Here is an 18,562-nt window from a genome sequence, read left to right as displayed (position 1 = left end):
CACAGTGTCATGATACTTTATCCAACAGTGATAAACACTGCATAATAATAGTTGAAAAACATCTTGTGCCTGGGGCGCCTAGACGAGGGCGACGTCATGCTCCTTCTGATAAGCTCCCTGGAATGATGAGAATCAAAATTCTCGCAAAAACATGCTTTTGCCCCGGACTGACGTGTCATCTCATGAGGCTCAGGGTACTGATCAGTTACCTGGAATCTCACCAGGGGGGTGGTGACTTCACACCATGCAATGCAGAAGGCTGGGGTAAGGTAAATATATAAACATATAATCCGTACAGGTATATTTTTCAACCATTATCACGCAGCGATTTTTACAGGGGGAGGCACTTCGATCCAATATGGAGACCTTGCACTTTACTTGTTTTAGTTGACCATAGGAAAATATTGGAATAAATAATGATTTATGGTCCATGAGTAACATGTATGAAAAAATAAAGCTGTTGACGATGGTATAGTTAATATTCGTGTACTAAGGTACAAAGCTACACAATGCTTATGCATATAAATACAGGGTTTGTGGTTTATTGAATGGTCTCAACAAATCAACATGGTACTTGCCTATATTAAGATAAATAGCAGGCACACTGCACACGAGGCACCATAAGTTCAAGGAAAAGTTAACTTTAAAAAAAAAAAAATGCACATTATTTTGCAGGTAAAAAATGGGCATTTATTATTTCTTGTTTTGGGAGCAGTAAAGCATTGCACAAGCAATCAGCAGATCACTGATGCCATGCATGTCTCTTGCAGATCTGTCAGTGTATCCGCTTGCTCGTACCTCGTATAAGGAAGCTGATTCATTCAAACAAGAAGAATCAATGAACTACCACAGCTCTCACAGCGCCCTGGTAGTTCATTGGAAACTATAAGCTGACAACCGCAAAGGATGTCAGGACTTATAGTTCAATCATACACAGAGCTCTGTGTATGAATGACGCAGCCACGTGGGCTCTGCTTTCAAAAAGTGACAGCTAGTACGGGGGAAGGACATACCTTATGAAGCTTGCTGTGCAGCATACTTGTTACTTTGCTTAATTCTGATGAAATACAGACCACAGTTCATACTGTATGTGTCACAAAGGGTATCCAGTATACAAACAAACCCCGCGAAACTTAGAAACTATCACACTAAATAGTTTGGAAAATGAATATATCCACTTTACTATTTAAACAGAACAGTGATCTCAAATATTCCCAAGCCTTTTTAAGGTTTTAACTAAAGAAATAGTTGGTATAAATTATGAGCCAAAAAGCTGAGTGCAGAAACCCATAAAGAATGTTAGTTTATTTACTTCAAAAATGAATTTTGAAAAAGTATTTTATTTTAAAATGTACTTCTAACATCACAATATGATGTGTTGACCAGAACAGGGAGAATGATTTGGATGCTTTGGGCTGGCTCTAAGAATCCTCTAGAACAGTGGTTCTCAACCTGGGGGTCGGGACCCCCTTGGGGGTCGAATGAGGATTTGCCAGGGGTCACCAAATCCTAGGCTGTTCCTGAAGCCCACACCAATCTTCCAGCCTTTTTGCGGCCACCTGGCAGGGCTGTTCCTGGAGCCGCCGCAGTTCACGGCATGGCAGGGAACAGAGTCTAGAGGTCAGCTGACTGGTGAGGAATGTGATGTGGGAGGGGCTGGAGGAGACCCTATCTCCTGATATCAGCATAGGTGTCACTGCTGCGAGACACCACAAATTTGGAGACACAGTGAGGAGCACTTAAGTTGGCTGATCAGAACAACCCCCAGCGCTGCCACTCATCCCAACTCCCTGCCAGGACTGCCACTCATCCCAACTCCCCCCACCAAGGAGTAAGAGAAAAAATAAAGAGAGAGAATACGTGGAAGGGAGACAAAAAGAGGGGGAGGAACAAAGAAAAATGGAGAGAAAGAATAAGAGAAAGAACAAGATGGCTAGAGAGAGGGATGGGGGAAATAAAACAAGAAATTAGGATAGAGAGAGATAAAAATGAAAGAAAGGAGAACAAAGAGAAAGAGTTGTACATTCCAAAATTTACCATAAGGGTTTTTAATACTGTACGAGTATAAGGGACTCAGGGAGCGCTAAATGTCCGTGGGTTAGGGAAGCAAATTACTTGTTGTGCCTTGGGTGCTGACAACCCACGCTACGAAAATAATTTTACTGTTAGGGGTCCCCACAACTTGGGAAATTTTATTAAGGGGTCACGGCACTAAAAAGGTTGAGAACCACTGCTCTAGAAGCTGGAGTTTGAGGCCGTGGCCTTGACTACGTCCTGGATGTGTGAGGGTTAAATGCTGACACGCAGCAGCAGAATACAGGGGCAGCTCTCCACAGCCACACAAGTCACAGTCTGTAAATGGCACATTGCATTCCATAGCAAGCTGCTGGTGGGAGCAGAACAAGGAGTACCAGCACACAGGAACACCAGGTATGGGGATACTTGTGTATTAGTATGGCACCACAACTGCACCCATATTGCATGGCTTTGACACTGCACCAACAGCACATGACTCTACCACTGTACTGACAGTGCATTACCCCACACCACTGCATCAACCATGCAGGTCCCTACCACTGCCCCAGCCATGCACATCCCTGCCACTGTAATAAAAGCCAACAACCCCTTGCTACGGTTACATTCTATCTGTGGGTGCCACTGCACTGATGCGTGTGACACCGACTGCTGCCATTGCCACTGTTCAATACCGAACTTTGCCAATGGAAAGGAGGAAAGTGAGAGGGATTTCGTTGTAGCAAAAGAAAACTGGGCAGTGCTGATACCATTTCTTGCGATTTAACCCCAGAAAAAGTACTGTGCTGTCAAACCATAACAGGGAAATTGCAGATCAACTGGTATGTTTTTGTACTTGCAGGGCTTTCAAAGGAAAAAAACATGGGGAAATGTACATGTAGTGTAGAGATATACTGCATATGCTTGTATTTTTCTATTTCACCCTGACATACACTTTAAGGTGATGCCATACTACAGATCATGTTGCTGGCAACAACCCATCAGCAACTGAGCAAAGAGCAAGCCACCCTACTTGATACAGATTTTTGAAAATTCTCTAAATGCAGTGTCAGGGAGATATTCACTTTTCTATGGAGAAAAGGAAAGTGCCACGCTAACATCTGAATGTGAGAGAACATTAAAGCTGGTTCGAATGGCTTGCTACCAAACAGAAAGATCTATTTATTATTGCCTAGTCAAAAAAACAACTGCCAAGCACCAACCCTATATATGTTGGGATGCTCGGATCTTTATCACATCAAGGAAAGACACAATTTGTAGAGCAGTACCTTTAGAAGATTAACCCCTTTTCAAATGTGGTTCAATGGCTATATGCATTCACTAATGAGATATTCGTGCACATCTGTATGATCTATTTCACATATAAAAAGAGTGCATGAGGAAAAAGTGCAGCAGACAGTAAAAGGGTCCCCATATTAAATTCTAAAGGCGTATTCATTTCTTAAACATTTTGTAGTTAAACGTTAATACAAAATGCTAAATACAAAACTACTGGTATATATTTAAAATTGTGATAGCTAATTTTAGGAACCTAAAGAAACTATAGTAAAAACAAAACCTTGGCCACCCCTGCCAAACAATATTTAGAATGGTCCTTGTTTGTTGAGTATATGGGTACAACCTCAAGAAAATGTGCTGTCTGATGTATCCACAGGCATAAGCTGAATAAGATACGGGGAAGAGGGCTCCTCCAGATCTGGGTCTTGACTGCGAGATGCACGGAGATCTTCCACTTGTTGTAACAACTCAGAGGCCATAACTTGCTCAATCTATATGAAAAAGCAGAAAATGACTAGAACTATTTTTAATACCAACATTATATTGCATCTTACTGTAAGGTGAATACTATCGAAAACCTGTCTGGATGTTCATTTGGAGCATTCATAGATTCACACCTTACTTTGAACTTACAGTGCCTAACATACTATATATAAATATATGCATTTTTTCATTTATTAAGACTCTTCACCTTTGCTGTGATCAGTTTATCTTCAGTAGGGTCCCTGTCTGAAAATTCTTCTCCAAAACATAAGGTAACATGATAATCTGGCGGGTTTCCACCCGTAGTTCTGTATAATGCCAGTTCTACACAAAAATACCAATAATGCACATTAGTAAAATTAAAAACTACCAGCATTTCTATATAGGCAGAACATAAAATCTGACATTTACTTCAAATTATGGAAACACTTGACTTTTTTGCTACAGCTCAGTATTTTTACCAATTACTAATACAGCAGTCAAAAACTGTACAGTATTTTATGCTCATACAATAGTGCATTCTCAATACATTTACGACCTTGCCTCATTTTTTAAATAGTAAACCTGTTAAAGGATATAATTAATCAAATGACTGCTGTTTAAAGAAAACATTTCTAGAGGTAAAACTACAACATGACCAACCTACTTAAACTTACCATTCAGGAATTTCTGTGTGTCAAATAATTGAACATATTTATCTCTTTCCAGTTTATTGATTTTTTCTTGACTGTCTGTACATGGGCCGGTCCAGTAAATGCGCCCTTTACAGAATTTTTGTCTTTGTGCAAAGATTCCATTTGTATTGCTGGCTAACATAACTCCAGCTTCAAGGAACTTCAGAAGATCCCCTGTCTTTTTTTGTGTTTCTTTATCCATTGGTTCAGATGGTAAAGGAAAAAGAACATGCTCCATCATCAAGCATTGAGTAGGAGCTTTAGCGGACAATTTACATTCTCCACTCCGCATCAAGGATTGCGATACCTCTACACCACTGTATAATAATGTGATCTGCATGTCTGAAACAAAAAGAAAATGTTATGACACCAAAATTGACCAAAACACGACTGAAAACAATAAAGAAATAGAGAAAATTGAGTACTGTCCGTGATACTTTTTTTATTTGCACTAACATATCATTTTTCATGGACGAGCTTTCGGGGGTTTGTCCCCTTCTTCAAGGTCCAAGCAGTACTGATTCACAAAAGTTTTAGCAGAAGGTGAAATGTTAAAACAAAACAAAACATTTTAAAATCTCTGAGGGAAAGGAAAAAGAAAAACAAACACATACAAATCAATGTGTATGGCAATGGTAATAAAGCTATCAGCAAGTGAGATAAGACAGAGGGAAAGCTATAGACTGGATGGGGGATGATAGTCACAGAGGGGGTCATAAAACTGTAGTATAATGGTTAAGGGTAAATATGAAAAATGATATGTTAGTGCAAATAAAAAAAGTATCACGGACAGTACTCAATGTTCTCTGTCACAATTGCACTAATACAGCTACAATCACCTCAAGTATAATACATATATTATAATGTGGTTGTACAGTGTATATTTGTGGGTACTATATGAATGCCTGTATTAAATAAATGACAAATATTTATTAAATTATAAGATAAAACCGATTAATATAACAGAATATTTTACTTTTTTTGTAATATGGTTTGGTTTTTGCTTGTGTAAACCAATTAGTTACCTTTCCTTTAACTCTCCTGAGCTAGCTCTAACAAAAAAAAACATTAACAAGTCAGTGGGAAAAAAGACTGGAAGGAGAAAAGTATTCTTCTATATTCTTTCAATACTGTGGTCTCACTGACATTAAGGGCCCATTCACACCATATGCACAGGGCTGTGCTAGGCAAGTCTTGCGCAGTGCAGTCCTAACACAGTTTGGTGTGTGCTGCAAAAGAATAGGAGATGCTGCATTTTGACACAGTGCAGGGTGTTGTGAAGCGCTGCGGTGCATAGAGATAAACAAAATAAAATTTTGCGACTTTTGAATGAAGCTGAAAAGGTAAACAATGGTGTCCTACCTCCTCCTGTGTCATTTCTGTCTTGAAGCATGCCAAAGAATAATGACAGACTGCAAGACTACAGAGGATGGGAGATTATGAAGAAGGTGTTTCCTTCATATGTAAATTAATCAGATCACAGAGAGCAGGTCTCTGGGAGGGTGGAATCTGAGGGGTGGGACTCTCCCTGTTTACACTGGTCAGGATATTTAACTGGGCAGGATTTTATTGTAATCCATTCAATCCTGCCCAACAGCAGCTAGCTTTCAGAACAGACTATGTATGTGTCTGTATGAAAGTATTTCCTTCTTGAATAATGTGGTGATCTGTGAAGTGGGACTTGGGAGGTTTGGACTCTTCCTGTAGGTGTGACTGGTCGGGGCTGAATGCTAATTAGGATGTATTTCATCCCACCCACCATCAGAGTTGTGAAGGAAGTTATATAATTTGGAGAGTCTGAAAGAGGGGAGTGTTAAAGAATCTAGCTGCTGCAGGAACAGAGTCTATCATCAGGATATACAGAATCACATGATACAAAGCCACAACTAAACCAAGAATATCAGGGGATCTGCAAACTATGCCTAGTATGATCTATGCTGGGATTGATCATTCCATTCCAGTGAAAAGAAAGTTGGAATTCAGCTTTAAGCGGTCTATTGATAGAGGATCGTTCTTTATTTCCTATTAAATTCTGAATCAGGTCTCCAAGGTATTTCAGGGAATGGAATACAGAGTTTGAGCATTCCTTAACAGAAATGTAATATACGGAGGTTGGTACCTTCTCTATTTGTACTAGAATACAAGAGACCTGTGTGGCCTACACAGCTCCCATGTTCATATTTGGTGGGATTGTCCCAAGATCAGGCCATATTGGGTCGAAATCGGGAAATTGATATCTGAAATTACTACCGCCCCACTGACCCTGGACAGTGCTTTTTTCATGACTCAAAGTTCTATAGGATCCTATAAGAAGAGTTTCTTTCCTCATTTGTTAGATGCCGCTAAGGGGCTAATACCAGTTTATAGGAAAAGATCACAGATGCCTTCTATAGAACATTGTATAAAACAAGTCAATGATATTATGGAGGCTGAGAAATGGGTGCAAATCTGAAAGAATAGATTTGAGAAGTTCCAGGCTAAGTGGGCAACATGGATATGTTTTATAATAAGAAATGATTATGGGTTTTTAAATGTAGTCTAGAACAAGACCAATATGTTTTATTGTTTCTGACCCCCCCCCCCCTTTTCTCCTTTCAATGAATCTGGAATATATGTACTATTGATCCATCTAAAGACTGTAGTTTGTGTATGTCTGTGTATTATTGCTACTTTTTTTATTTTGTGCGTGATTTTTCTCAATAATAATGAAATAAAGATTACATTAAAAAAAAAAAAAAAAAAAAAAAAAAAAAAGAATACGACTACATTGCACCTTGCACAAACTATTTACACATGCATTTCTGCATATCACAGTAAAGTGTGCACACAGTACTGCAATGAGATGGTGTGAACAGGCCCTGATGAAGAAATATCAGCTTCAGGCACTACCCAGGACTAGTCCTTTGCCTTTTGTCTGCATTTTTGTGTCACAACTTCCAGAGTTCAGTTCCTCTTTAAATGCATTAGCAAGACTACAAGAGGCGTTCCTGCTGCCACTGCTGATGGCTATTCCTTAAAGTGGAGCTCTGGAGGTAGGTAGCTGTAAGAAATGTATCAGTGTAATGTAAGAATTACACATGCTCTATCTAGTACTACCTGTAATGACCCTGGTGAGGTTTTTTTTATTTACACTTATAGATAGCCATGAATTGTTTCTTGAACTGCCTCACATGGGCTCCAATGTTGTCTAAATTATACTATCCAATAAATACATAGACATTTTGAGAACTAATATAATACTATATTACTGCGAGCCAAATTATACTATTTGAAAACAGTCACAATACACAGATCAATGCTGCAACCACTGTACCCGACAAGGCGGATGAAAAGAAGTTGATTGGTAGATCGCTTTCTGTTCAACTGCAGTGACTATGCATGGGGGTTAAATAAGTAAAGGCAAATAGACTGCATACTTTGCGAGTGCAGTTGCACTCTGCAAGGGCATTTGCTCCAGAGCTTAGTAAATGGAGTAAAGCCTCACTTTGCAAAAAGATTACACAATTACACGCAAGAAAAAAAAAAAAGAATTTTTGCTTGCACATGACTGGAAGATGGAAGTCAACAGAGCTTTTCCTCATTTACTAAACTCTGTAACAAATGCCATTGCAGAGTGCAACTGCACTTGCAAAGTACATAGTCTATTTGCCTTTAGTAAATCAACCACATGGATCAAAATTTGTCTGGTCCCTGCTGAAGAGGCTAAATTTTGATCCATCTATGGCCACCTTAACCCAAAGAAACTGGACTGTAGCTGTGAAAAATCGAAATATTACTATACTGATAAGGAAAAGTATAACCTGCTTGTTTATAGTAGTTGGCTGAAGGCATTGTGCACTGGACTACTTTAATGCAATCCTAAATGATCATTGCTTGTATGTCTATATCTTCTAATTTCTCTCCACAATCTATGTAATCATCTTCCAATAAAGCTGAAATCAAATTGGCAGACATGGACAACTAGTGGCATGTGTTCAAACCCAGCAAAAATAGTATAACTAATCACTGTACTTCATAAAATGTTTTAGTTCAAAGTACAATACCTTTATGTGTGCAGTGTGGAGGGGGCGACAATGGTACTAGAAAATCTGTAAAAGAGTGAGAGACAAATATTATTGAAATAAAGTAAAATGTATTGTTGCGTCCCTCAGCCCATATTCTAAAGCATGGGTGCTCAACCTGTGGCACACCAGCTGTTGCGAAACTACAATTTCCATGAGGCATTGGAAGCCGCTGACAGTTACAAGCATGACTCCCGAAGGCAGAGGCATGATGGGACTTGTAGGTCCGCAACAGCTGGAGGGCCACAGGTTGAGCACCCATGTTCTAAAGCAATGTTAAAGCATCAAAATATACCTGACTTACAATCCAAAAGCTTTAACTCATCTTGGATAAAAAGGTCACGGTTCAAACCTGACAAAAAAGACTGCTTTGCTCTCTCAGAAAATACTATGTGAGAATGTCATGCTGTCAGGGACTACCATGTTTCTAGACTACTATTTAAGACTACCATGCTTTCACAGACTGATATGTGAGGCTGCCATGTTTCCAGAGGCTATTATGGGAGACTGCCATGCCCTCACATACTATTATAGTACTAAGTGAGACTGCAAGGTTCCCAGAGGCTTTATATGAGATTGCCACACTCCCAGTAACTACTACTATGTGAAACTGTGGTCTCAAGAATTACTATGTGGGGCTGCTATGCTCCAAAGAATTACTATGTGGGGCTGCAATGCCCTGAAGAATTACTAGGTGAGACTGCCATGCCCCCAGAGACTACTATGTGAGACTGTCATAATCTCAGAGACTAGTATGGAAAACTATCATGTTCCCAGAGACAACTACGTGAGACTGCCATGCTCTCTAAGACTGCTATGTGTGGCTCATTATAAAGGAAGGTATCTTTGTGACCACACATCCATGTCATCCTGAAGTACAATGGTAAGTGGCAAACACAGCCTGGACTCTGGCCAGGCCAAGCCATCCATGTGTTGCGCTCCACCCCTTGGAGCTTAGTTAATCCCCATGAGTATGACTAAGCTCCAAGGGTCAGAGTGAAACACATTGGGGGTGTGGCTTGGCCGGAGTCCAGGCTGAGGTTGCCACTTACCATTGTACTTTGGGATGACACGGATGTGTGGTCACATGAACACCTTCCTTCATACTAAACGATCTTGGGAGCCAACATGGGCTCCCTCCCAACCAACACTCCTAGTGGTGGATATCAATGATCAGTACCCCTTTTAGTGAGTCTGAGCAGCACACAATACAGGGCTTTTGGGTCGCTATGTGAGGCTGCCACACTCCCATAAACTATGTGAGACTCCCATAATCATGCTCTCAGAGACTAAGTGAGACTGCAATGCTCCCAGAGACTACCATGTGAGACTGCCATGCTCCCAGAAACTAATTTGTGACATTGTCTTGCTTCCAGTAAGACTGTAATATTTCTCACTTTTTTTAAACCACCATGATCCCAGTGCTTTACAAACAAATGTGCTCTCAAATGGCCTTGTTAAACTCCAATAGACCTAAAAAGCACACAAAGGAGCAACTTTTTTGATATTTTCTTACTAAAGAGAAAATCAGTTATCCTCTATATGGCTAGGATATGTAATGTCACTTTCATGTTGCACAGAGGACACAGTGGGAGCTATAGGTAGTGCTAATGTCACACCAGAAGTGATTAGACAGCAGTTTAGAATTAGACCGTGGGAAGTAATATGAACAATGCTGACTTTGATGATGTTCATATTAAAAGAGAGAAAAAACACTGTTCCTGATCACTTACGAACAGCTGGAAGACTATGATAGATCGGAAGCATAAAATAACTAAGATAAGACATCTCATGCACCTGCTGACATACAATTACCAAGCAGTGCTCCTTTTTTTAAATTCCTAAAACTGTCTGACCTTTCACAAGAATGCATTCCAGTTCATACGCAAGTAGGCAAGACAAAACAGCATTTTACAGTCATTCCAGTTCATACTCTAAGGCCGCGTACACACGGTCGTTCCAAACCGATGAGAATGGTCCGACAGGCCATTTCCATCCGTTCACCGCTGAAGTGGCCTGATGTGCGTACACACCATCGTTCCAAAAACCGATCGGGTCAGAACACGGTGACGTAAAACACACGACTTGCTGAAAAAAAACGAAGTTCAATTCTTACAAGCATGCGTCGACTTGATTCTGAGCATGCGCGGGTTTTGAACCGATGCTTTCTGTACTAACCATCAGTTTAGACTGATCGGGCAGCGGTCCATCGGTTTGATTTTAAAGCATGTTTTAAAATTTTGGACCGAAGGACAACGGACCGATGGGCCTTACACACAGTCGGTTTTGACCGATGAAACTGGACTTAAGGCCGTTTTCATCGATTTGGACCGACCGTGTGTACGCGGCCTAAGACTAATATGGTTGAACATGGCAAGGAGATTAGATGAAAACGGCCAAATGTTTCCAGCATGTAAGATTAGGGAGAATTATTATTACTATTTTAGCTAGTATGGAAACCTATAGTGTGGAAGTCTAGTCTCTCTTGTGCCGCTGCACACTGGAAGAAAACGAGGTAACCTCTAGATACGTTTTCTCTCAATTTACTCATCCCAGTTTTGGTACTCATTTGGAATACAGCAGGCATTATTTTAACCATTTGCTTCCATGCCAATTTTCAATTTTTTCATGTGCATGTAAAACTCCTATTGTTCACTATTGAAATTCACTAAAGAGACTGTACATTGATCTGCTCAGTGTCAGTGTCAATATGTAGGGAGAAACTTTTATGCCATAAGAGACATATACAGTCTCTTATATCATTAAAGTGGCATATAATAATATATTTTCTTGTCTTTTATGTCCTTTTTGCTTTTTACACTACAGAGACAGGTGGAATAGCTTCTCTAAAATGTGTGCACAAATCTAAATCTAATGGATTTATAATGCCAGCTCCCAAAACACATTCTCTAATAAATACATATGGCATTTAAAAACTGTGCAGTTAGCCAGCACAGCTATTTACTATTTGTCTCCCTGGATGTGAGGTTTTTCATGTTTGTACATATTTTGATATTACATGTTAAAGTGAGAATTTAATCAGAAAATTAAGTCCTGATAGATCACATTAAATATAAGTGCCTACACTGTTAAAAATCCAGAAATTCACTGTTTCATCCTGCTCTGCACATGTTCCGCTGCTCTTGAATCTCGGAAGTATGCCTAAAATCAGAGCGTAGAGGCCAATCACCTGACTGCTTTAAGATTTGTTGTTGCTGAAGGGGAAAGAAAGCAATGGGAAGGATAGACTGGGAGGAGGGAACCCAGATTAGGGAGTGAGAAAACAAAAACAGTAGCGGTGACAGGACAAACTTCGGTGTCAAGAAGACACAAAAGAGTTAAACTTACAAGGAGAGTGTCTCATCTTATCTCCCTGATACAAGTAGTTTCTTCAACCTTCCTTTCTATCTGAACCAGGGCATACAAGCAAGGCTGGAAACTTACACATTTTAATTAAAAAAGTTACATATATAATATTTGAGAGCAAGGAGAAGTGGAGCGTTTCCAATAATGAAGTGACTGCTTGGGCTTCAACAAAATGGTGGCCTCCAGCAAGAAGAAACGGGAAGAATCCTGGAGGGCAATTTACAGCAAACTTTAGTTTTGATAGCATAATTATTATTGTGGAATGTATGTTCTTTTGTTAAAGAACATTAATTGATATCAAACTGTTATGGGTAAAGTTCTGCTTTAAACAAAACACTGTATGTTAGTAAAATATTACCTACTCAACTTTTATTTTGCCCAATTGATTTGTTTCTAGTACTACCCAACTAACTGCCATGGTATGTGTTCTTCCGCTGCATTTTTTTTTTTATCAAACATTTATAGAAAACAGAATACTTGTGCACCAGGGAGAGACCAGCAGATTTTATAAAAGTTGTACATAACAGCCAAATAGCACTTTTATTTTCAAATGTGCTCAAAACGATAACATGCTGCTAAGTGTAATATCTCCTTCTACTTTTCCTTGACCTTTAAAAAGGGGCCCTGGGGATAGTCATTATCTGAACACAGCTGTTTACAGTTACTAGATATACTTGTCTATTGAGGATTTACTTCTCCTCCTCTGTAGCCGAGTTCCTATTCTCAAGAGCAGACTAAATGTTTGCAGAAAGGAAAGATAGAAAGCTCTCAAGAGAAAAGGGCTGTGTGAGTGTTCAGGTGCAAAAGCTTCTGAAAAGTCTTTGGGTTATCTACAGCCACATTCGATTTTTTGCTTTTTACTTGCCAAGAAGTGACTGGCCAAGCATACTGGTAGTTATGAATTTCCATAATATTTGTAAACATACAAACTCCCTAGTGACAGAACAATATATCATAAATAAGGCTAAATTAAAAAAGAAAAAAAGTTGGTGGCATGTTTTGGGATCACACACATATGCCCAGAGCCCCATACAGTATGAAATGCCATTTATCTGTTTGTACTAGTGTGTAGCTGCATGCAGGCAACTCATATAAGTGAATGGATACACATCGACTATACAGACTCACAAACAAAGCCCAGTTTGATAGAAACACCGGGGTGGGTGTAAGCCTTGCCACATAGGGTCTTCTTTGGGGGCCTGCACCTGTACCTGCATACCTGTCAAATGCAGCTATGCTGGTGAGTCTGTTTAGCCAATTCATATACATTAATTTATATCCCTGCATGCAGCTACATGCCTTTACAAAAGGATAAAAAATAGCTCTTCACGCTGTATGGAGCTTTGCAGCCACATGAATGAGCCCGAAATGTCTCATAGTATCAACATATCAAAGTATGTTTAAATCTTATCACTCACTCTGGGTAGTGTTGTGGAGTTCAGGCTGGCATGGCTCGCACTTAGGGATATGCTGATTTATAGGGGGTGTATCAGGATTGCTGGTGTCGCTTCCATTTCCAGAATCAGCAGAGGCACAGCCGGTTGCCTCCAGTGTCTCAATCTGGAATAGCTCCTGGAATACACAGAATAAAAAAAATCAGACACAAGAAAAAAATGTAATAAAGCGTTAACTTGCTTTATTTCAGTATGGATAGCATGGAGAAGGGTTAGAGCGTCACTAGGTTTTATACTACAACAGTTTCCCTATTGGAGAGATTTATCTTCACTTCATGTCAGGACAACGGTGACGCAAAACCTTTCCAACAGGGACGTACACACACATTTTTAGTAGCGTGAGAAAAGGTTCCAAATTCAGATTATAATGTATTGCTGCGAGTACCTTTTGTCCAACTGATAATCCCCCATCATGTATAGATATCACATGGACAGAAAGTGAAGAAACATTTCCCCAACTATGTCAGAATTTTTACCTTTTCCCCACTCTATCGCAAGGGAAGATACAACATTTTCGCTAGAGTCAAACTTTAATCTTACCAGTTTTATCTCTTTAGGCTTCATATCTACATGGTCAACTTCATCACATGATTTGGCCTTTGAATCTGCAGAACTCTTCCTCTTCCGTGACAGTTTTTCTGTTGAGGGGTTTTCTGAAGTAAGAGTAAATTACAAATATGACAAAGCTGTCTGCAGTGCTGGAAATTCATAGTCCTCTAGATGTAATGTGCTCTTGATCCTAGGATCTTAGAAACTACTTGACTTAAGTGCAGCTAACCACCTTAATTTAGTCTCTCCTCCATTGCATTATTTAGAGATGACAATTTGCAAAGGAACTTTCATCTGTACAGAAAAGTTGTGATCTAGATCAAGAGTCTTCAATGTACAGCCTGCGGGCCAAATCAGGCCCGCTAGGATGTATTTACCGGAGTCCTTAGACTCGCTGCAGGGACAGTCTCTCTGCCAAAATGTTATCAGGTTGTGATGCATACTCACTCCCACCCCAGCAGTATGCAGCGCAGGTCCTGCAGCCACGCCCGACCGCAACCAATCAGGTATTTCAGTGCAGACCGGCTGTACCTCCCACCCCGCTGTTTACATTGGTGTCCTTTAGCGCAGAAATTTTGCATACAGCATGTCTGTGTAACTACAGGGTGGCACCCGAGACCGGGAGGAGCAGAAGGTCTGCACTTAAGGCACACTGTACAGTGGTAAAATATGGAGAGGCTGATGGGGAAAAAACAAAATGTGAGGGATGGATAGATTGGTGTTGATGGGGGAGGAGGGGGTGCAGAGTTGTGTTGGGGGTGATGGCTCTGAAGGGGGCAGAGTTGTGGGTTGTTTAATTGTACTGAAGGAGGCACAGTTGTGTGTGTGTGGGGGGTGGTTATGGCACTGGAGTTACAGTTGTGGGGGGTTTGATGGCTGTAATGGCAACATGCGATGGCTCTGAGGGTGACTCAAATGTGCAGGGAAATGCTGATGTGCACACAAATGTGTGTGTGTGTGGGGGGGGGGGGGGTTGTGATGTGACACAAATGTGCTGGTAGCCTCATACATTTTATTCTATTCCGCTGCTGCAGATTTAAGAAAAAAAAAAAAAATGTGTAAAATATACAATGTGGTCCTCGAAATGAAAAGTTTGAAGACCCCTGATCTAGATGCATAAAAAACATTTACCGTATTTGCCGGGGTATAAGGCGACCGGGCGTATAAGACGACCACCTAATTTTACAGTTTTTTAAGATGTTTTGCTTGTACTTACCGTATAAGACGACCCCCCTTCTCAGGCTTCCGACACTTCATATTTCTTCCTTCTGGAGCCATATCCTTCTTCATTCTTGCTGGAGCCAATCACGGCAAACAATGTATTCTTTTAATGAATACAAAGACTGCTTGGATTGGCAGAGGCTGTAACATCATCAGCCCATGCCTCTCTGACTCTCATAGCCAATCTGAGCAGGCTACTGTATGTAGCCTGCTCAGATTGGCAGAGGTTGTTACTCCAATCCGAGCAGGCTCTGTATTCATTTGAATACATCGCTCACCGGGATTGACTAAGTGGTATATAATGTATGTAGCCGAAGCTACATACAGTATTACTGCACATCCAGCAGGCATGCGAGCAGCTGACCCGGCATATAAGACAACCCCTGCTTTTTGGCCAGTTTTTTTAAGTGTAAAAGAGTAGTCTTATACACCAGAAAATACAGTATATGGCAAACTAAGAATTGCTCTGAATTCAGTACGGAATATTTTTCCCACTACAAGGTAAAACATTTTCTATTTTTCATGCTGATCAATCGATCTAAAAAAAATTATTTGCTTTAACATGACTGCGGATCCCATATGCAAAAAAGTGTGTTTAAAGCAAGCTGTTACTTTTCCTTTACAGGTGTCTTAACTCTTGCAGCACATACTCAGCCCTTTCCTTTGCTTTTCAGTTGCTCTGTTGAGTGAAAATACTAAATTCTTCCAAGTATGAAGGAACATGTGACAGCACTGAGCCAATCACCAACACATGGGGAGGATCCATAGCTTTGTGTATGTTACTCTCAGCTGCCAGGATACATTTTCTTATCCTGGCAGCTGAGAGTAGAAGCATGTGTGTGGAGCAAAGGTATGTGATGTGGGGTTCACTTAAAGCTTTAAACTGAACTCTAGCCCAAGGCAGAATTAAAAATGAAACTTCCTGTCCAGGTGACTACTATGTTATTTCAGTGAGATGAACTTACTGTTTTCTCCTTACTCATTGCATTCCTAAATATATTTATTTTGAGGATCGACAAGGGAGAAATTAAGACTCACACAGGTCTTTAGTAGATTTTTCAAGGGAACATAAGAAGTTGACACTGTAGAAAATAAAAGCATGAAGCAAGTCTGTGAGGGAAATCTCCCCAATGGAACAAAGACAGCAAGTTCTTACCTTGCTCATCTGGTGGAACAATTCTATACACTTTGTATGGTTCAGCTATATCCAGCTGGGACCTCTGTGGGACCTCTTGGAATTCTGGGCTTTTATTCAGTGCGCAACGAAGTCTGGTCTTCCATGTAGCTGCATCCATTTTATCTCCATTTTGGTATTTGTTCTTGTACTGAGCCCATGCCTATACAAGTTATTAATAAATAAAAAAAAGACTAATTAAGCATAAGTGTATAGATAAATCTAAAACTTTTTTAAATAGAGAGGGACAGTGTTTTTTTTGGCTGCCTGTGTCCTACTGGAAAGCTTTTTTTTTTTTCTTACCTCACCTGTAAAATCTATTTCTTGGAGTACATCCCAGGACACAGAGCAGCTTTAGCAATTCTTACGAACAGGGTTATGCGCCACCTACAGGTGATTGGACACTGGCAAAAAAAGACAGGAAGTCCCCTTCTAGGCATAACCCCTCTATTGTAGGAAGGGCTTTAGTTTTGTAGCAATCTATTAATCACAACACATTGGGGGGGGGGGGGGGGATCTTTGTCCCGTGATGTACTGGATTTAACAGGTAAGCAAAAAATCCCTTTTTCTTTGTGGTACTGTACATCACAGGACACAGAGCAGTTTTAGTAATCCTTTTAGCAAGTTTTAGTAAATGAACAGGTATATCCCAAAGCTTTGAACAAGAATGGAAGGCAACAGAGCAACAAACCAACAGGCCCCAAAAACCAAACAAGAAAGAACCTCACATAGCATCATAAAAAACACTGCAACCAAAGGTAGAATCCTTTGGGGCTCTAACATCCACCTGATAAAATGTTGTAAAGGGGAAACCAAATGCCAAGTAGCGACTTGACAAACGTGAGCTACTGAAGCTTTTTTTTTTTAAATCAGGAAAATGTTTTATTGTGCCAAAGAAAAAAAAAAAAAAAACACAGGTTACAGTTCACAGCAAAAAAGAGCATTATTTGTAATATCAGTGAAATATGTGCATTGTGAGAAAATAAAACAGTGGCACCAAAAGTATTACCATGACACAGCTTACCAGAAAAAGGAAGAGAATTTTTTTTTTAATAAGATAAGCAGCGCTGGGAGGGCAGGTGCGACCCCACCATCCCAACACAGTCAAACAGAACGCCAACGGGTCTCAAACAATATTCCCCACAGTCCATCTACGGTTTTGGACCAATTCCCATTGTAAACAGAAGACATGTGCCTAGAGTGCATTACCTATGCATCATGCACCCAGAGTAGAATCTGAATAAAAATGCTTTTTATACCTGCAGCAGCCTAGTCAATATCAGACGCGGGGGTGCTAACCCAGGGGTCTCCAGCCAGGGCTGCCATATGGAATAAAATTTCCAGGCAGCATTTCTTTTTTTTTTTTTTTTTTTATACCACCTCAGCTTTTTACCGAATTCTAGAGACCCGCTCATGATTTGATGCTTCTTACGTCTCTATCTGAAGTTTGCATCATATGTGGTATATATTCTGTGCATTGTCTTACTCTCTTGTTTTTTTTTTTTTTTTAATATATATAAATTGGTGTACATATCAATATAGATACCAACCGCCTGTATGGGCGTCCAGGTCATGACCCCTCTGTTTTTCCCCCTACGTCCCATATTGGCTGGTCGAGACTAAATTGTCCTATATCAAGAAGACACTTGTATATGTATTTTTTTTTTTTTTTTTTTTTTTTTTTTTTTTTAATTGCGCCCTTCCCTCCCTCCCCCTCATGGCTCCCAGGGATCACCCGACCGTCTCATAGAAAAAGAAAAAAGAAAGCAATCCAAGAAAGGAAGAGGACTTGGCCTCAACTATTCGGCTGGGGATATACTAGGGAAAGGAATAATACAATTAGAAAAAGGGCCAAAGAGGGCACGAGACCTATGTATCGCTCTTAAAAGTAACGAAGGGTGGGATGGCAGTATTTGCAAGACCCTTACATATATCTAGTATCAATCAGACCCTGACTCTTTCTGCATAGCTCCATGTTTTTTTATATTCCTTCCATTTACCCCATTTCTCCCTATGTTCACTATTTTTCTCTAAATACCTATCCTTTAACTCCTCTAATCTATACGTTTCCTCCACCGCATCTATCCAACTCCAGATATGTGGGCTTTCCATCTCCTGCCACTTCTTGGGTATTAGTCTCTTGGCTGCATTTAAAAGGTGGGGGAGTAGAGACTGCTTGTATTTTTTTATGCCCTCTTGGCTGCCGTGAAAGAGGACGACCCACGGGTCTTTCTTAATCTCCTCTCCCGTGATAGTCTTTATTTGGCT

General features: G+C 40.2%; 1 protein-coding gene across 2 annotated transcripts in view; it reads right to left on the bottom strand.

Moving 5' to 3' along the window:
• Window positions 1-3,242: 3,242 nt before the first annotated feature.
• IRF9 (interferon regulatory factor 9) overlaps window positions 3,243-18,562 on the bottom strand; it is a 44,257-nt gene continuing 28,937 nt past the window's right edge. For both annotated transcript variants that reach the window (XM_040354662.1, XM_040354656.1), the window contains 7 exons: window positions 16,277-16,457; window positions 13,891-14,003; window positions 13,315-13,468; window positions 8,513-8,557; window positions 4,452-4,811; window positions 4,004-4,119; window positions 3,243-3,803 (listed from right to left, as the gene is read on the bottom strand). In XM_040354662.1, coding sequence (XP_040210596.1) covers window positions 3,657-3,803; window positions 4,004-4,119; window positions 4,452-4,811; window positions 8,513-8,557; window positions 13,315-13,468; window positions 13,891-14,003; window positions 16,277-16,457 — 1,116 coding nt within the window. In that variant the 3' untranslated portion in view covers window positions 3,243-3,656. The remainder of the gene's footprint in view (window positions 3,804-4,003; window positions 4,120-4,451; window positions 4,812-8,512; window positions 8,558-13,314; window positions 13,469-13,890; window positions 14,004-16,276; window positions 16,458-18,562) is intronic.

The sequence above is a fragment of the Rana temporaria genome, chromosome 1 (genome assembly GCF_905171775.1).
Source record: "Rana temporaria chromosome 1, aRanTem1.1, whole genome shotgun sequence".
In the NCBI taxonomy this organism is placed as follows: domain Eukaryota; kingdom Metazoa; phylum Chordata; class Amphibia; order Anura; family Ranidae; genus Rana; species Rana temporaria.
This window is presented reverse-complemented; position numbering and strand designations above follow the sequence as displayed.